Raw genomic sequence first — 20,560 nt, 5'->3', positions numbered from 1 at the left:
AAGGTAACTATTTGCAAAGATGGTCCTACTTATGATAGTACAGGACTCATCTAGATATTCTTGGTTTCTTTATTTATAAAAGTTTCAGTGAGCTAAATCTTTTTTTTTTTTTTCTTTCTTCCAAAAGGAGGTCCTGATGACAACTTAATTGAAGGCGGAGGAACAAAATTTGTCTGCAAACCCGGAGCCAGAAACATTACCGTCATATTCCATCCATTACTAAGGTACGTCAAGTGCTATGATGTACTTACTGAAGATCAATATTTTCATGATTTATGCAGCTCTACTGAATGCCAGTTGTTGAGTCAGCATTGAAACAAGTCATGAAAGAAATTTGTTCCATTTTTAGGGCTTCACTATCAAAGCTAGTCAGTTTAACAAATAATGTCAATACCACTGAGTCGCCACTTATTTTCAGGAGTAAATACTTTTATTTGATTTCTTTCTTTCACACTCCCTACCTCTGTCCCTCCCCCTTCCTCCCCTTATCTATCTGAGGAGTTGGCAAACTACCGCTTATGGAGAAATCTAGCCTGAACATGTATTTGTAAATACATTTTTATTGACGCACAGACACACTTATTTGTTTATGTATTGCCCATAGCTGCTTTTGTGCTACAAGCGCACACTTTTAATTGCAACAGCACTCATATGGCCCATAGAGCCTAAAATACTTATTCTCTGGCCCTTTACAGGAAAAAATTGCCAACCCATAATTTGTCCCTCTCATTTACACCAATGACTGAGATATCCTTTGAGAATTGGCAGGTCTCTGAACAAATATGATTTATAAAAAATCAAAGACATATACATCGAGTGTATGTTTCTGTATATTGAAAGATAACGTGATGGTGACTAGAGTGAAATCTGCTATAATGCTCAGCTTATTGTGATACCATGATTATAGGAAAGGAAGAATCTGTGGTGCTTCCATTAAAGAAAAAATTTAAACCCTAAATACTTTTTCAAAGGTGCTTTTTGAGAGTGGAAGAAAGGGACAATTGCTGAGTAGATAAAAAATTTCCATTTTGTGATTGAAAAGTTCTAGAGATCTGTTACATAACCAGGTGCACATAGTTGATGCTGTATGGTACATTTAAAACGAGTTGATGATAAATTTAATGTTATGTATTTTTTACCATAATTTTTAAAATACAACTTTTGGGTTCCAGATATCTAATATAATATTAATTGCATGTTTTCTCTGTAAAGAACCAGTATATATTTTGCGGCATTTTCATGTAATAGGCCAGAAACTCCTGAGTTTACTAAAAGTTAAGTACTTTAGAATATCACCTTACTTTTCTCAGGTCACTCTTATAAGATTTCAGGCATTTGGAATAACAGTTAAACAACTGCTGTTGAATTTGCCAGAGATAATATTATGTATATTTTTTCCAAGCATAAACAGCTTACAATTTTCCTACCTTCTCATTAACTGAGACTTATTAAATTTATGCTATTAGACCTAATTACATTCTAATCTCTTGTATAGGTAAACAGTGTTTTGAATTCTCCTGGATTACTTTCCTCTATTGATTTTAAATGCAAAAACACAAATATGTAAATTAAATAACAAAAACTTGACTTTCACACAATAAAAAAATTTTAAAGAAATTTAATGACTTTAAGAAGCCTATTTTGGCAGATTTGTAGCAAGTAAATTCATTTAGGAACCATGGGATTAAGAAAATTAAGACTACTAAGAGATTAAGAAAATTAAAACTTTTCTCTGTAGGTTTAGTTGGTAAGTACTATATATCTATAATAAGTAAATTATAACATACAGACTTTATAGATTAAATAACATTGATTATATATATCAATTGACTTGGGTAATTAGTTTTCACTGTTTTCTTCAATTATAATTGATTTCTACTTAGTTAATGTTGCTAATTGTTAGAAATTGGAAAATACCTTAATCACGATAGACATCCTCTAACCTAGATTTAGTGCCGGAAGTTACTGCTAAGTTGCACTGTACTTTGGATAAATGGAATTCTTGTGCTTACATTTCTTCCCAAGTAGAGAAGAAACCCTTTAGAAGCTATTAACAGTGTTGTCAGTAACCACTTTTCAAGAGATTTTTCCTTTTTTTTTCTTTTTTAATATGAATTTAGAAGAACAATATGTGTATACACACACACACACACACACACACACACGTTAGTACTTACTTTAGACTTAATAAAATGCATTTTTTTGTAGAAGACTGGTAGAACTGAATGTATTACAGTTCTTGACAGTTTTTTGTTAGTGTTTTTAGTACTACTTTGCTAGATAGTTGTTTCAAGGCGTGGTAGTACTCCCAGTGGTTTTACTCAGTTACTTGGTTTCTACTTTCATTCAGAATTTTAACTTATTATTGATTAAAACTGGAAAAAGTTTGTTGCCTGATATAGTTTATCATTCATTCTTTCTCTGTGTACCTCTTAATGGAAATTCCAAAAATATTATGTGGTCTACAAGGTAAGTTCATTCTTTGATGAGCAGATGACCATGGTAGAGTTGAAATTCACCCTTAGACCAAATTGCAACCTTGTCAAAAACTCCTCATTGGCTTGTGGAACTTCAAATGACTAAGATCTTTTAATGGTTTTTTACTTTTTTCATTTGAGTTTTACACTTGAGCATTTGCTTAGTGTTGGCTTTATTATTTCTTCTAGGTTTAGAAGTTTAGTTTTTGTAATTTTAGTTATTGTAACTTCTAAGTTTAGAATTTTAGTTTTTGTAATTAGAAGAACCAGTGTGCTTTATCATACTAGCGTGCTTTATTAGTACTATTATAATTTAAATTTTTTCTTTTATATTCAATGAATTTTTATTGAATACTTAGGATGCATATTTTCCTATTTCCAAGTTAGATGTGGTCTCTTTTTCAGATGTACTTTTATTTTTATGAAATTATATAAATAAAATGTAGATATCTTTTCTATCCTTTAGAATGGTCACTGCTTTTATTCTATGCTAGTTTAAGTGAGTATTAGTTAGCATTCTGTTGTTTGAAAGATAGTGTAGTACAATGGGAGACACAGTGTAGAAGAATGAAAGATGGAAAAAATGAACAGGATTGCAAATTTCAAATGAAAAACATGACAATGATCTTGGTTCAGGTCTAGGCTCCTTCACTTCAGTTTTACTCACTGCTTGTTAATAGACTCTGATTATGCCATGTCCTGGGGAGACAAAATAAGAGCATATCCTTGTAAGCTCCTCTCTTGGCAGCTGCATGGATTCAAAAAATGAAGAAGCCTGAAATCACCACGTATTGGTGAGGACATGGATCAGTGGGATCTCTTCCACCTCGTGGGAGGATGTAAATTGGTTCGGCCTCTCTCAAAATTGGTTTGACATTATTGAGAAATCACATTTCCTGTTACCAGCAATTCCCTCTCCTAATACTCTTGAATGTGTTTCTATTTGTTATCAACTGACTCATTATTTTTCCATCCCAATTTGCTAAATCTCTTTCTAATTGATTACAGTAATTATTCTTTATTTATAACTTAGCTCATATTAAAAAATAAGTTCAGCCAGGCATGGTGGCTCATACCTGTAATTCCAGCATTTGGGGAGGCTAAGGCAGATGCATCACCTGAGTTCAGGAGTTCAAGACCAGCCTGGCCAACATGATGAAACCCCGACTCTACTAAAAATACAAAAATTAGCTGGGTGTGGTGGTGCATGCCTGTAATCCCAGCTACCCGGGAGCCTGAGGCAGGAGAAACGCTTCAACCCAGGAGGCAGAGATTGCAGTGAGCTGAGATCACGCCATTGTGCTCCAGCCCAAGCAAGAAGAGCAAAATTCTATGTCAAAAATAAAATAAAAAAGTTCAGGAGGAACTTATCACAAGTTGACTTTTATCAAATTCAAGACCTATTTAAACATTATGTATATATTTTCTTACTTGATCTCTTGGCAAGCTCAGGTTTTTTTTTCAGTGGAGAGAGAAACCCTTTCAAGTGTGTGAGTTCTTCACTTTCCTTTGCTACTTTTTCCCTGTGTCTTGTGTCACTGGTACCCTGTCTTCCTCAAACTTTTCATGTGACTCTTCTACACCCTTCATTTATTAAAATCATTCCTTTCATAATTTTCATTCAGTTAGCAGTGTGTTCTTTGCAGCCTTGAGGGTTTCTATATTGACAGCTTCAACCACCCTTCTAAGAATGCCACAGAGCGGATTCCCATTACACTGGTTTATATATTCCCAGCAGTCATTCGTACTGTCCTCTCATAAAATTATTGCACCGGGTCCTCAATTCTGGTAATCTTGCTAACTTATTTTTATACTGTTCTCATAGTTACTGTGGTTCCATCACTAGGAAATCTCACAGGATGGTAGAGCAAATATACTGACTTCTAATTTGTTCACTCCCCATTAACTCTGCTTGTCCCTTTACTTGTTTATTTAATGCTTTTCCTTATTGTTTTCTCTTTACAGTCAAGCATGTCTCCTAGAGAGTAAATTTCTAAAAAGACACAGGGTATAGTATTATCTTACTTGCTTTACTCTTAGCCTACCAAGACATTGTCTGTAATTAAACCTTTAATGAATGTTTTTAATAATAGTTTTTTTTTTTTTTTTTTTTTTGAGATAGAGTTTCACTGTGTTGCCCATGCTGGAGTGCAATGGGGCGATCTTGGCTCCCTGCAACCTCTGCCTTCTGGGTTCAGGCGATTTGCCCGCCTCAGCCTCCGAATAGCTGGGATCCCAGGCAGTCACCACCACACCCAGCTAATATGTTAAGAGATGGAGTTTTGCCATGTTGGCCAGGCTGGTCTCAAACTCCTGACCTCAGGTGATCTGCTCACCTTGGCCTCCCAAAGTGCTGAGATTACAGGTGTGGGCCACAGCGCCAGGTCAGTAATAGGTCATCTAATCAGTGTTTCTACCTGTGGGTCTTAATGAACAAAACCATATTAAAACAAAGGTTTCTACGCATGCCCAGGTAGATTCCAAAATACTTTCCCCAAAATTTAGACTCTGAAAATGATATAACTGATGCCTTTTTTTTCTCCCATTGACATGTTTGCTCTCAGTTTTCTCTGGAAGGCTTTAAGACAAATGAATGAATTCATTCTGCTAAATGAAATTTATGTTATGGGCCTTGATTTGGGGGAACAGAAGGAAGATATGTTAATGTTGGAATTTGAGTGACATTTCCCTTCTTTTGTGTGGTTCTGACATGCATTTAGGTTTCTTTCCAAAAATAATTATTTTTGAATAATTATATGATGGTAATTATTAACAATGATCATTCAGAATATTCAGATTGGCAATGAAGTACATTTTATTGCGTTATCAACCACAATTTAACTCAGGGTGACACTTTTTATTGTAATTAATATATAATGTAGTCTTTTCAGGAAATTTGAAATTACTTTGTAACTGTTATTTCTTGGGTCTGTGGGGAGAAGGAGTGAGAATTTATTTTTCTCTTTGTTTTTTCATTCATTTCTTATTATTCTTTCTTCTCTGCAAGTCTAAAAACAGATAATTTATTGTGCCTTAGATTTGTTAGTACAGTTCTTTCATGTAGCAAACACAGGTGAGAACACAAATTATTTCTTAGAAAATCTAAATGCTTGCACTTAACTAAAAGTATCATTCAGAAAATACTCTAATGCCTCTTTTTTTCTTCCTGGACCATTCAGGCATATTGGTGAGAGCGTTGCTAAATAGAAACAAAGTCATGCCTTTGACAGGTGCACTCAGCCCCTCATAACCACAGACTCCCAGTTAAACAGGTGGAATTATCAAAGAAGGGTGGCAGCATTTAATGCGGCCCATCACTTCTTTAGAAACAGTGGTTAGCTAGCACATGGCCTCTTTCCTGTGCACTGGGACAAAGCTCTCCTGTGTTCCTTCATCTTACAGGAATATTGGCTTTATGGGATAAGGGCCCTGCCAGTCTGACCTCATTTGACCTTAATTACCTCCTTCAGAGAATATACATTAAAATTCACAAGCAGAACAAACTATTCATTTAAGTGGTATTTAATCATCCTTTTAGCATCGGAGCCCTATTTCAATTGGAAAGGAGTTTTGTATATTGTATGAGAGAGAGAGACTAACAGTGAAGTATTGGGACTGGGTAGAAGTGAACACATTCTACGTTTTGATGTCTGCCAAATCACTGTGAGCCTTCGTTTCCCTTGTCTGTACAGAAAGGAGAAAACAGTCATTAAGTGTTTAATGACAGACAATGTCTTGGTAGGTAAAGAGTAAAGCAAGCAAGATAATACTATACCTCATTTCTTTCCAGAAATTTACTCTGTAAGAGACATGCTTAACCAGAAAGAGAAAACTGTAAGGAAAAGTATTAAATAAATGAGTTGGTTGGTTTGGATACTGGTTTCTACCTGTTAAGTTTTGTGATTCTGTGACTGGGCAATGCTTTTTATAATATTTAGGGAATCTGAAAGCCTGGCATTTTGAGATTTAAAAGTTTATGCAACAAGCGAGTTTTATAGTGTGTTTGAGAATTGTTGCTTATTTGCTTCAACTAGCTTTTAAAAGGCATTTGGCTTTTTAGGGTAATGAACACTTGGCAAGCATGAAGTAATATATTTCTTACGGGACAATTGAAGAAGAGCTATTTATTTGCAGTCTTGTGGTGACATGGCAGAGGCAAGAGGCTGGGGACATGGGAATGATGAAGGCATTTAAAGTTGCAAAATGTTACTGATTCTGGTTCTGTTGAACACAACTAGAATATTGAATATCTGGGCTATGAGCATTTTTCAGCAGTAATTATCCACACCTCATTAAGATCAGACATCAATTAATGTCTTTCTAGGTAGAACAAAAAATGAAATATTTATTGGTCAGTGAGGAAAGTCCTGGCATCTAGGTCAGTGAAGAAGATGAACCTCTCTTGGCAAATTGGGCTTTTGGTGATGGGCAGTATGGTTGGCTGTGTTCCATTCTTAAGGCTAATAGCAGTCAGAACAAGTAGTTGTAGTCATATCATCTAATGTATAGAAAAGAAGAATTTCTAAAAATTAGATATAGATGCTACATGTAGAAATCACCATATTGCAGCAGTATAGGGTACTGTCTTGTGGCCTGTTTGTGAAATAGCTCTGAAATGTCTATGATGAAGAGATGCTTAAAGTTAGGAGGACAGGGAGTAACTGAAACCAAACCTGGAGCAGTGAAAGCCTCCAAAGGTGGTTATGCTATTAACCAGTAATTCATGTTTCCAAAAATGATGTTTCAAAGTAAAAGACAATTGTGATTAACAATTTTATGCTTTTTGTTTTAATAATTATAGTAGTTTTAATATCACATATTGCCAATATTTCCAGATCAAAGGCGTATGTAACTTAATGTTATAATTAAGCACATTTTCCCTGATATTTTTGTCTTTGAAAAATGCCGTGACGTTATTCTACCCGTGTCAGTTTGATGTGTACATTGATATTTATTTGGCAGAATATTATTCTCAGTGTTCACAAGTACGTGATATTTTTATACAGATGCATGTTTGTTCTTAATGAGGTAAAGCTTATGTAGACATTTTGAAAGATGTTGGTGATTAGACAGCCTAGCAAATAATGTTGTAGATCATACAGTATTCATGCATGGGAGGAAATATGGCCACCTTGCTGCATTTTTATGAAACACAGCCATTTTTCCCCCGTGCTCAAAATTATGAAAAAATATTGCTAGTTTTCGGTCTGCCTGACCCAAAAGGCCTGTGAAATGCTGAGTGGTTGGTATACATAGATTTCAAACCCTGCATTTGAGTAACTTCTTTTGAATTAATATTATAAATGTTAAAAGCTGGGGCCGGGCGTGGTGGCTTAAGCCTGTAATCCCAGCACTTTGGGAGGCCGAGGCGGGTGGATCACGAGGTCAAGAGATTGAGACCATCCCGGTCAACATGGTGAAACCCCGTCTCTACTAAAAATACAAAAAATCAGCTGGGCATGGTGGCGCATGCCTGTAATCCCAGCTACTCAGGAGGCTGAGGCAGGAGAATTGCCTGAACCCAGGAGGCGGAGGTTGCGGTGAGCCGAGATCGCGCCATTGCACTCCAGCCTGGGCAACAAGAGCGAAACTCCGTCTCAAAAAAAAAAAAAAAAAAAAAAAGGCTGTAAATCTTCAAACCACTTAACTTTTGGAGATTAAAACACTTTAATTCTAAACTTTTTTATTTGTATATTTTCAAAATGTATGATATATGGCTAAACACTGATCCCAACTTACTGGCAGTTTTGTAGTAAGGAGTAAAATGGAGAGTCAGTCAAGGTTTCAACCCATGTATCTATGCATGTTTCAGCAATTTCTAAAGAGGTGAGGCATCCCAATCTAGTTAGCACAAAAGAATAGGCCATTTCTCATAAGAAACATTAGGAAAAACTGGAAATGTCAGTGAACAAAAAAGAGAAACAGAAGGTTTGATGTCTTTTTACCTATATAAAAAGATCACTTTATATTGAAATCACTTAAAGAGCTCAAGTTATTTTGTTTTTTGTTGCTTCATAAGACTGGCTTAGAACTAGTTGGTTGGATGTTTAAAGAGATTCTACTCTACTCAATGAGAATTTTCAAATGAATAAGGCAACAGAAGTAGGAAAGCTTTTCTTGGAAGACAGTATTTTTTCATGGAGATGCTTATCCAGAAGCTGAATTCATGATGCAGTTAACTGGATGTTGAATTTCCAGGTCTACATTCTTTAAATCTCTGATTGTAAGCCTTTCCAATATACTGTGCAACTTCAGAGCTCTGGTTAGATGTTTCTTCCAGTCTTGCTCATTTGAGTTACTTTTTTATACTTCAGCTAAATGCTGATGATTACCACTGGCAGAGTCAACAAGTATAGTTGACTTCTGTGTCACTTCCACATTGACTTTCTTCTTTCTAACACAAGGAGACTCATGGAGCAGTTGTTAGACGAACTCCACCCTTCCCTACCATATAGTTCCTTCTATCCTCTTTCTTTTTTTCTTCTCTGCTCTTATTTTTGTATTTTTCTTTGTCTTTTTCATGTCCAGTAGCTGGTACACAGAGTATAACTTAAGTCTTCCAGTGACTGTTAAAAGAAAAAGAAAACTGGTTTTCTTCTGTTATAAAAAGCTAATATGGGACCAATGCTGTATTTCCAGATAAGCCTAAAATCAGCATGATTTTGCTGCTGTGATTTTGACCTAGATTTAAGCGGATATTTTAGATGCAGGTTTTCGTCTTTTTATCAGTTACATTTTGTTATTATCAATTAACATTATTAGTAACTTACATATAAAAGACAGTAGAAAAGACTATTCAGAACAAAATGCTTGTGTGATTTTTATGCTGCTTTTTATGTATTCTGAACATGTATTAGTCTTTTAGACTGCAGTAGCCAAAATATGCTTATTCAGCATTCAATGAAATATGTTTAAGTCCAGCCACAGGGCCATTTACATCTGATTTTGAAATCTAAATTGATAATGTAATTTGGTGTTAAAAATAACATAGGCACACCTGGGGGACAATACAGTCTCTCCCTTTAATAACGTATATTCCTTTGCGTGTTGGCTATGCGTTGTTTCTTTGTACAATTTGGAAAATTATTTTATCATTCCCCTTGCTCCTGAGAAAACAGAAAGACATGCACACACACCCCCTCTCATACTGACTTTGTTCTGTTTCTGTTTTGCGTTTTGTCACTGGGCCTTCTATATAATACCAAAGACTCTTATTTGTTCATAATTGTCATTTGAACATTTGATCATTAATATTGCCTACTGTGTTTTTAAAAACGGTGTTATCCTGCAAGTGAAATATTCTCCATTTCATGGTCATGAAATCCCTTTCTATTGTCCTTGCGTAGTTAAACAGAAATGAGCCCCAAACAAAACAACGATATTTTCTCAGGACTTTATTATTTAGTAACTGAGAAAGGAAACTTCTTTGACTCAGCAACATAAGTAAGAACAGCCAGCTAGAAAGAAGAAGAAGGGTGGAAGCATCATAAAGGAAGATTTAGTTTTTAATTACCTTTATTTTCATTCTTTGGTAAAAGTACTGCTTACGAATCTGGGAAGTGCTGGGTCTGACTTTTGTGTTGCACTTAAAATAGTTGCTGGAATGATTGATGTTTTCGTCTTGTTTTTATTACTCGTGAAAAAATAGTAACTTTGACAATTACTGTTTTTAAACTCAGTGAGCATTCTTTAATCACTATTTCTGTAAAATACCACATTGTAAATAGGTGAGAAAGTATTCAATAATGTTAAGAAGAAAAAAAAAACTGTAATGCTAGCAAATTTCTAGACTATCACTCTTTAGTGAAAAAATATGGAAATATGTTACTTAATTGAACTCTGACTTCAGAATCTGTAAATTTAAAAGAATCTTTTAAAATATTTATATATATATATACACACATTCAAATGTATAAATCTTTACATATATTTTTGTATAGTCGTATCTTTGCATGAATTTGTACATATATACACACAAGTGTCACCATGATTCAAATCAACGTATAAGACATTGACATGGATCATTTTCAGTACCCTGGAAGACTTGCTTATATTGACAGTCAATCCCCTTCCCTGAGAGATAACCATTATTGCAAATTCTATCCCCACAGATAGATTGGTGTTGCCTATGGTTTAACTTCATTTGAATGGAATCATATAGTAAGCCCTCTTTGGTGCCTGACTTCTTTTACGTGACATGGTGTCTATGTTAATCATCCGTAGGCTAACACTGATTTCTTTGTTAGTCATTGTGTCAATATACTACTGAAATTAGCAATTATAAAATATATGTCATCATTATTTTGGAATAAAAGAACTTTTAGAATCCTATGGTCCTAAAAACTGCACACAATTTAAACTTCTTCTAAACAACTTTCCATGAAATCTTTTGGTTTCCTGTCTTATAGGGCCAAGGAGGCTCTCAATGCAGTAAGAGATGTCGGGGGTGGGCAATGTCCAGCAGGGCAGTGAGCCAGTGTAGCTAGAAGCCATATTCTTCCCATGATGGATGTAGACTGTTTCCTACAGCTTTGGTTGTAAAAGCCAGGGAAGCAAAAATTAATTGACGTGTTTCCTAGACTTAGGGTTTTCTGATCAGTCAATGAAAAGATAATTGGCAATTAATGTGAGTTGCTACTTTCATGAAAGAAGAAAAGGGATTTTTTTTAGAATTAAGATCCATCATTTTTAAAGAAAGATAATTGGCAACTTAAAATTGACATTCTCTCTCTTTTTTTTTTTTTTTTTTTTCTTAAAAAAAATAAAATAAAAGATCTCGCTGTGTTGCCCAGGCTGGAGTGCAGTGGCTGTTCAGAGGTGCAGCAATAATACACTGCAGAATTCATGTTCTTAAGCCAACATGAATATATAGGCTAGTTTTTGGAGACAGTAAATTCAGTCCAAGAGGGAGGAGAGAAGCTTGACATGAGGGATTAGCCAAGAGCCAGATGCAGAATTGTCACAGGAAGCCATAAGCAGGTATGAACCCAATTGAGAGACTCTAACATAGTTGTAGTGAGTTCGGAATTTACATTTATTGATTGTAAATCACATGGTTCTTTTCCCTAACAGGAAGTCACTAAAATTGTTTTCAGTAAATGAGCAAATGAATTGAAGGTAAATGGTGGGGCAGTTTTAAATGTATAAGGCAAATTGGTTGTATATTGAATATTCTTTCAGTATGTCTGCAGAATCTTTCATTATAATTCTTGAATATTAAAAGAGACTTTTATATTCAAGATATAATTCTTGAATATTGAAAGGTACTTTTTTACCTTTTTGTACTGTCCTGAGTGCATATATATATATACACACACATACATATACATACATACACATACATACTCATTGCCTTCACTTTAGCTAGTTGATAATTAGAATATATTCTGTACAGTTTATCACAGCCACCTTGTTTTTCAAGTTTTAGTACATCTGCAGCCTCTCCTGGTGGCCACTAGTATCACTGTGAGCTGCAATGCTTTGCCAACCCCCCGAAGCTCTCTTACTCTGACCAGTGTGCTGAAGGTGTGGGCATTAGTGAAGCCATCAGTATCTTTTTTTGCATTTTCTATTTATTTTTGCTTTTTTCATCAGTGAAAAATGGTAGAACATCTTTTCAATATAAGAGTAGAAATAAGAATAGTAAAGAAAATTGTACAAAAATAGGCCACTAAATTTATTCTTTAGCATGAAATTAGAAATGCTGAACAGCTTGATAAAGGTATATCAATGCTCAGAAATGCATCTAAGAGAATCTGCAGTTCTTTTTTACTTTGAAGCTTTTAAGAAAATTGATATGAGGATTTCACTGAAGATTAAAAAGAAACCAGATTCCTTCTCTGAACGTTGGAGATCTGTCTGCTTTATAAGCCTCAGCTCATTACATTTTCTTTTTTACATGTTTTTGATTGACATGTTCATTTTAAAGATGCAACTTCAACATTCAATGGAAGTTGACAGTATTTAAACTGAATTTTAGGGCAAAATTCTTCAGTTTAGTCATAGTTTTCTGTTATTTTTCATTGATTCTTTTTTTTTTCCAGCAAATATTCGCTGAGTACTTACTGTGTGCCAGACATTGTCCTTGTCTTTGTGGAGACTGTGTTCCTAATAAGGTTATTGTGGTAATTTGAGAATAACAGAAAATCTGTGACAAAGGATCCCATCATTCCACTGGTGCTAAATTTCTTCCAGTTTCCTTTTTTACACTTAGAAGATTATCTGTTGTAGAGGTGCATCTCTTTCCATGCCATTCCCTTTTCAGAGGCAGTTTCACCTCTGGTCTTCCTCCCACTTCCCTCCATCCTCTTTGGAATCCAGATCAAAAAATCCTGAAGTCCTACTTAGAAGACCCTTGTCCCTCTTAGCCCACACATCTAGTGTGGCTGATTTCTACCAGGTCTATTTTATAAACATGTCTCAAATTATCCATTCCCTTCTTTCCATACTTGTTGCCATTGCTGTAGTCGCTCAGCTTCCAAGTTGGTTTCTGCTACTCCAAATCTAAACCTCTTTAATCCATCTTCTGCACTTCTCCCAGAGTGATCATGTCACTCCGCTGTTGTGATTTCTTATCCCCAGCCCTTGAAGTGGAATTCCTTGTTGCGGAAGAGAAGGCCTGCCTTTCTGACTTTGTGCACACTGCTCTCAAGCCTACCTTGTACTCTTCAGAACCATGAACCCTTCCTTTTTTTCAGGTCTGTCATGCTATTTTCAAAATTACTTTCTTTATACCAAAAATGTATCTACCAACACCGACCTTTGACCTCCTTCATTATCTGAAAGACATTTTACTCTTCAAGAATCAGCTCATGTATCCCCTTTTCTTACAACTTTTTCCTGTGCCTACTCCTACCCACCCTTACATAATGTAAGTGGATCACTGTCTCCTTTTAAAAAATTATTGTGATTTGCCTATTTTTATTGTAACACTTGGCACACTGTCTTGAGAGGACTCAGGATAGAACAAAGATGTTATTTGGTGTGTTAGTCGGGGTTCTCTAGAGGAACAGAACTAATGGATACATAACGGGGAGTTTATTATTGTCTCACATGATCACAAGGTCCCACAACAGGCCGTCTGCAGGCTGGGTAGCAAGGAGAGCCAGTCCAAGTTCTAAAACTGAAGAACGTGGAGTCCGGTGTTTGACAGCAGGAAGCATCTAGCGCAGGAGAAAGATGTAGGCTGGGAGGCTAGGCCGGTCTCTCTTTTCACATTTTTCTGCCTGCTGTATTCTAGCTGCACTGGCAGCTAATTAGAATATGCCCACCGAAATTAAGGGTGGGTCTGCCTTTCCCAGCCCACTAACTCAAAAACTAATCTCCTTTGGCAACACCCTCACAGACATATGCAGGATCAGTACTTTGTATCCTTCAATCCAATCAAGTTCATACTCAGTATTAACCAACCCAAGTCTGACCCTTGTCAACTTGAACCCATACACATCCTGAGATCATATGTAATCTTAAAATAAAGACAATAATAAAGTCATAATTATGCTTAACATAATACAACTATCCTTTGTACAACTGGAAACTCACCAATCCTCAACCCAAATGCTATTAAAGTTAACAATACTTAAATGCTGATGTGAAGTCAATAAATCTTAAGTCATAAAGGGAAAAGGAAATAAAATGAAGAAATTTTCTTAATACAAGTGTATACATACACAAACATGTTTTTAACAAAAGAAGGAGGAAATACTCATGATAATTACAGTCCTGGGTTCTGCAGCTGGTCACGTGGTCATAGCTGGTATCGGTGACTACTTCCTTTACTGATCATTACCCTTTCCCCAGTGCACAGTTACCCTGGTACAAGGCCAGCTGTCTTCTTGGGGAAGTATGGGAGAAAGATTCACTGCATAAATTGTCAATAATGCAGTGGGGTCCTTCCTTAAGGGGACCTGGCCTCCCCTTTATTGAAGGGGTTCTGGGTCTGTAACTTGGCTCAAGTCCAAAAATTGATTGAGGGGCTGCAATTCTCTGTTTTTATAATTCAAATTAGTATTTTGTCCATTTGACCTAGAAGTTTTCTACTTATGTAAATTAAGTAGGAATGTAGCAGGCTTCCTGTCATTTTCATTTCTAGGTCCCAAACACTGTGATTAATTAGCCAATGCTAGAGCGCTACAGAAATCAGACACTTTTGATTGCTGCTCTGCCTCTGCTGTCTATTACAGTAGCTGTGCCCACCTTGCCTTTGATGGTTGAGTGCCATCACTTGGCCCCTGCCACCTTGGGATGCAATTATTCCCATTGTATTTAAATTTTGTAGTTGAGTGACTGCAGTTCCCATGGTTAGATCTGTTATAACTTTATTCCTATGATTACGATGTTTACTTAAATATGTAAAGTATATAATAGCATTAATGGCTAACATTTAAAAACAGTTTACAAAATACTTGAAAATGTATTATCTTCTTTGGTCCTCATACCAACCCTAAGAAATGGCTTGAAGGAGTCATATTATTTCTGTTTTATAGTTGAGGTTTGGACATTCAGTTTCTTATTTAAAGTGACATGGTATTAGAGGCAAAACTTAAAACCTGTGAATCTGATTCTAAATCCTATGTTTCTGCACTGTGTTGGACTGGAGCCTGGGCATGAAGAGAGCCATTCCCAGGTACTCCATGGGATGCACCACAAAGAGGTTCAGGGATCTAGGCCACTTCCGTGTGGTGCCCCCCCCACCCAAAGACCACACACACCTAGGCCCTCAGAGTCTTTTCATTTAGTAAGTGCATGAGAAAGATGAGATTGTAGAACTCTCTTTTAAGCATCATTTCCTTCATTTTTCTGTATTTCTTGTAATGCAAACCATGTGAAGTTTAGCGAGCCACATGCTTGGTCATAGCTATATCCGTTTCATCTTTGTGTTTTCTTTCTCTCTACTGGATGCCCTTTTCCTCCTCCTTCACCTGGTGAATTTGTACTCATCCCTCAGCAACATCTTTTCTGGGGAGCCTTCTGCCACCTCTCTTACTTCTCCTCTTCTCTCAGTCGTTCCTTTCTTTTTCCTCTGTGCCCTTGTGGAATCCAGCAAATTATTTCCTGAGTTATTGTTCTCGTATGTTTCTCCCTCAAAAAGAAGATGCTAGGGATCTTTTTTTTTTTTTTATTGGCTTTGCATACCTAGAAGTTGAATGATTTTTAGCACACGCTAGAGTCTCAGTAAATATTTGGTGAGTGAATCAATAATGTGACTTTTTCATGGAAATTAAGGTCATATAGTTCTCCCTGTAAGAACCAGGATATTGAGAACAGACAACTAGTTGTTAGGAAACCACACACAATTCATGGTTCAGGTTTTGTGCTCCTGTGTGCCTTCAGACCATCGCTCTCTAAAACAGAATTGCATCCAGTGTTTCTTCTTGGAGTTGCTTTTGATATCCAAATAGACAAATTACAAATATGCACTTCCAAATGTATTTTGTGGTGAAGTTATTTAAAGAGGACTTCTAATTTAGGTTGTTGTAAAGATGAGGCTGAAGCAGAGAAAGAGGGTCTCTTGTTTTGCAATCTTTAGTGATTTTTGTTAGCTGACAGGCTGCCTGTGTTTGATTAAAAATGATAGTCTGTAAACTCCTTAAGTTAGACCATTAATTTCTTATGACAGCACATGAAGTTTCTCCTCTCTTCTCCTCTGCAAACCCAAGCACACGTTTCAGAGGAGCCTCCTATGTGAGACATTTGTTTAACGTTGCCTGTCAGAAAAGGTGCTACAGCAAGTCAGTCAGGTTTGCAGTTTGGAAACATACCTCCACCTTACTGAACGTCACAAAGGCTGTCAAAAATTTCATGTCCTTATATTTTTTCTTCTCTCTAGAAGAAAAACCACGACAGATGTAAATGTTAGAGAAATTTCTTCATGGGCTTTGGAGCTTCTGCAGGAAGTATTTTTTATAGTTTGGATGAGAGGAAGGAGGAGACCTCTGCTGACACACTTGCAATCTTCCCAGCATTTTATGTGAACTTTATAGTGTACTACACTACAAGAGACTAGGTGTTTTTTCTTCTAAGTAATATTTATATCTCATGTTTTTGTTTTCTCCTTTCTCTGAAAAGGAAAGTGTAAGCTTTTTCAAATGGCCATGATAGTTCTGAAATTTCTGTTTTTCTTTTAGTTTCTTCTCAGTCTTCTAGATGCTTTCCACTAAACCCATTTCTGGGAGTTATCCACATGTGTCCTTCCTTGGGAGTTGGATGAAATATATGTATGTATGGTATACACATTTCAGATAATATTTTATTTGATGGTTGCTGAGTAACTACTAAGAGAGAAACCAGTTGCTCTGCAAAATATAATTAGCAACACCAGCCCTGGAGAAGTTCACATTTGGTTGTGAGAAAGCTAGTGGTCTGCCCTCTGCGAAGGAGAGAAGGGAAAGATGGATGCATTTCTAATGCAATCAGGAACCCCCCTCTATAATTTAAATGTATTAGCATATTCTAAGAAACCCTGGTATTTAAATGTTCCTAAGACAGCCCAAAGTCTTTCCCAAACAGCATGATTAAATTAGTTGGAACACATTGAAACTGCACACATGCTCCTCAATGGATCAGCATTATCAATACTCATTTTCATGGCAAACGCCAGAAAAACCATCACTGAAGCCATAAGGAGTCAGATTACTGATGCAATCTTAATGATTTTGCTTGCATTGCTCATATCCAGTTTGCAACTAAATGTTTGACACCATGCAAACACTGGATTTTGCAAACATTAATGTCGTTTCCTACTTGTATGTAGAAATAGCAGTGAGCAGCATATGTCTTGAATGCTTTTATTTTATATTATATACAAGAAAGTAAAAGTTTTTAAATGTTCTGAAGTCTGGGCATATTAGGATAATATGACATGGAACTAATTATCTAAGGGTACATTCTGAGTCTTGAAATTTACATATGTATTGCAAAGGTCACAATCAACTCAAATAAATAATAAGAGGAGCTAAAATTGTTGGGCCCTAGTGGTGAGCTTAGCTATGTCATAAACACTTTGCATATATTATCTAATTTAGTATTTCTAGCAACTCTTTGCATTAGGAAATAGTATCACCCCCATTTTATAGCTCTGGATCACCAGAATCACACAGCCTAATTAGAGCCATCATGGAAGATGTCTGCTTCATAAACAGCTCTCCTGTTAGGTTAAAATACAGGATTTTTCCGTTAAAAAAAATTGAGATGAAAAGATAAAATATGATCAGCCCTGCGTGCTAGAGACTTCCCAGGCCAGGTCAAGATGAGCTCCTCAGAAAACTTGATTATGTTGGTCCAGCCCAGTGACTATGCCCTTCTATTTGTTTTTGCTTATAAAAGATAAGAATCTAGAAATAGTTGGGCCAATGTAGAAGAAAACATTATGTATTTAATGGGCTAATATAGATATAATTATTTGTATAACTTAAGGACTTTTATTAAATACATTTACCCAAGGTAAAGTTTCAAGTCTATTTAAAATTAATTTATTTAAAAGAAAATTTATCTATACAGATTAGGGATGTCTCTATTGCAGAAGAGGAGCGCTTGAATATTTTTAGAATAGAATATTGTGATTTCCCTATTCACTTTGGGTCTTGGTAGGAAGTGAAACGAAAATGTTCAACAGCCTCACATGTTGACTACTGGACTATGTCCTTTGTAAATGTTCTCTAACGACACTATGTTCTGGAGAGGATACACTTCCCTACATTTTGTGGCATTACATTATTTCTCAAATGACTTCTGCCTTTGTTTTTTTTTTTTTTTTTTTTTTCTCAAATGACTCTTTCTTCCATGAGATATGTGAAATATAATATTGTTCTCAAATATTGTAGACTTCATGACACTCCTGTGAATCAGCTTTAAACACATATATCCCCCGATGTGTGATATATTTCTTATTCCTTATTTTATAGTAGGATGATATACTGGGTACCATAAAAGGGGAGGAAGACAATTATGACTTGAACAGACTGTATGTTAGTGCCGCCTTTGAACCTTAGTCTTACATGAGGAGGAGTAGATACATCCACATATTTATTTGGAAAAGGTTGAATAAGGGATTTGCAGTTTGATTCAGAAACTTCATTAATTTTTAAAATTTATTTACTAGCTTGTGCCTTTCTGAGAAGACTGTGAAACAGTTGCCTGAAGATTTCATTTGAGGGACAGTTAAAAACGGAAGTCGTAGAAAAACAGTGCTGGCAACCATTCATGAAAGGAAAGCAACGAATGCATTCTTCGTACTTTCTCTTGAAATACCTGTGCTTTTCCATTTCGTGCCTTTAATATCACAAAGAAAGATCAAAGGGTTGATTTTTGTCTGTGGTGGATTGCACTAAAGCTTGAGTAGACCCTTTTGGTAGTTTCTTAAGTCTCAGTATACCACTCATAAAGGGAAAAGTCATTTTGGCTTTTTCATTTAGTTGGGCTTTTCCTTGAGCTTATTATTTTAAAATAATAATACTTTCTCCTCTTTTAAAAATTACTGGTATTGCAAACCCTTGTTTATAATTTCTTCCTAATGTTTGCAAAATCCTCCCGAAGATACTTAGGGTTCTGTGGAATTCCTCTTCTCCAGATATTGACAGAATCACTCAACATGCCTGAAGCTTCATGATTACTTTTCCAGCACCACTTGCTGTGCACTTTATCATTGCGTTTAGTTATGTTTCATCTAGTTTTCAATATACACATGATAGGGTTCATAGCCCAGCCAACTGGAATGAATTTGATCGCTAAGCATTTCACAGGCTGGCTCTGCAACATATTCTGCCAGACCCAGTAATGTGTGAAGCATTACTACTTTTTTACCAGTGAAGATTATTTATAACTTTGATTTCTGCCTTGCTCATTTGTATTCCTGAAGAAGGGAGGGAATGGTGTGCCCCATCAGAGTGTTTCTCTTGGCTTTCCTCCATGTAAACCTCACTAATAATTTCCGTCACCACCTTCTGTGTCGTTTCTTTTGAGCAAAAGGAGAAGAAATGGAGTTAGGTTGAAGGGCTTGCTTTGCTTTTCAGAAGAGAATGCTCTCAGAAGTGCTGGTGTAGTTCCCACACCTTATATCTATGGCTGCCTGATAGTGGCTTGAAGTGAGCATTTAGAGGGAGAGTATGGATTGGTAGGAAGGTATCTCATTCAGTATTTTTTTGTTGTTATTGGAATGAACCTCAGTAAATGAATTTAAGAGCATAGTTCTTAGAAGTTATGATGGTACGTGACTGAATAAGAACCTAGTTAATGTTATATCACTACTTCGGGGAAAAGTAATTTTAGCTCAGTATTTCAGGAGTAAGAGAAAGTTTGTATTCCTAAGATTTAGTTATTTTCTAGGTTTTTATCCTTTTATAAATATACAAAACTATTCAAAACAGACTTAGTTAATACTCTGAACCAGCTTGTAATACACTCTTTTATTTGATCATTTTTCCTTTACTTTTCAGTTTGGTAATTTAATTTTATGGTCATATGTATGTTCCCTAGTCTAGAGAGTTATCTTACACGGCATGATTAGCAGTTGTGTATGAAATGATTATGTGGCAACATTACTGGTGAATTACAGCTACTCTAAACGCTGTATGTTTTCGCTTGAGAACATTGGCTCTGGAATGTATTTCTGGCACTGAGAAGGAAAAAAAAAAGCTTGATGATAACATGCAGCCAGAATTTAAATTGTGAAATGGAGCTCTAAACTCAATTGTTCCTTCCACTGGTGGCAACTTGAAATTGCACATTTTCTTTCTGGAATGAAAATCGTGCCCTTTTAAGAATACTTAATAAACTTTTAATCTTCAAATTAGTGTTTTTTTAATAAAAAGAGCCAGAAGTTTACATGGCGTGTGTTTATGTCTGTATATTATTATACAAAGGATGTAAATTATAAGCCGTAATTCATACCACTTCAAACTAATGGAGTAGCTGTTTCAAGGTCCCTAACTATAGTAGTTATTCCTTGGAATGAGGAAGTGAATCTTATTAAGACTTTACACTAATAACCCTGGATGACTTTGTATTGAAGCCCAAATTTGGAGAAGTGGTCCCACCATAAGATATAATCAAAACCCTACGCTGCTAGAGATAGTAACCTACCCTGC

At 35.9% G+C, this 20,560-nt stretch overlaps 1 protein-coding gene across 2 annotated transcripts in view; it reads left to right on the top strand.

Moving 5' to 3' along the window:
* EXOC4 (exocyst complex component 4) overlaps nt 1-20,560 on the top strand; it is an 805,456-nt gene that overhangs the window by 377,760 nt on the left and 407,136 nt on the right. For both annotated transcript variants that reach the window (XM_032275643.1, XM_032275644.1), the window contains exon 10: nt 128-224. In XM_032275643.1, coding sequence (XP_032131534.1) covers nt 128-224 — 97 coding nt within the window. The remainder of the gene's footprint in view (nt 1-127; nt 225-20,560) is intronic.

Source organism: Sapajus apella, unplaced genomic scaffold, assembly GCF_009761245.1.
Source record: "Sapajus apella isolate SASKATOON/1434 unplaced genomic scaffold, GSC_monkey_1.0 scaffold7, whole genome shotgun sequence".
NCBI classification, from domain to species: domain Eukaryota; kingdom Metazoa; phylum Chordata; class Mammalia; order Primates; family Cebidae; genus Sapajus; species Sapajus apella.
The sequence above is the reverse complement of the archived record's forward strand: the minus strand, read 5'-3'. Positions and strand labels throughout refer to the sequence as shown.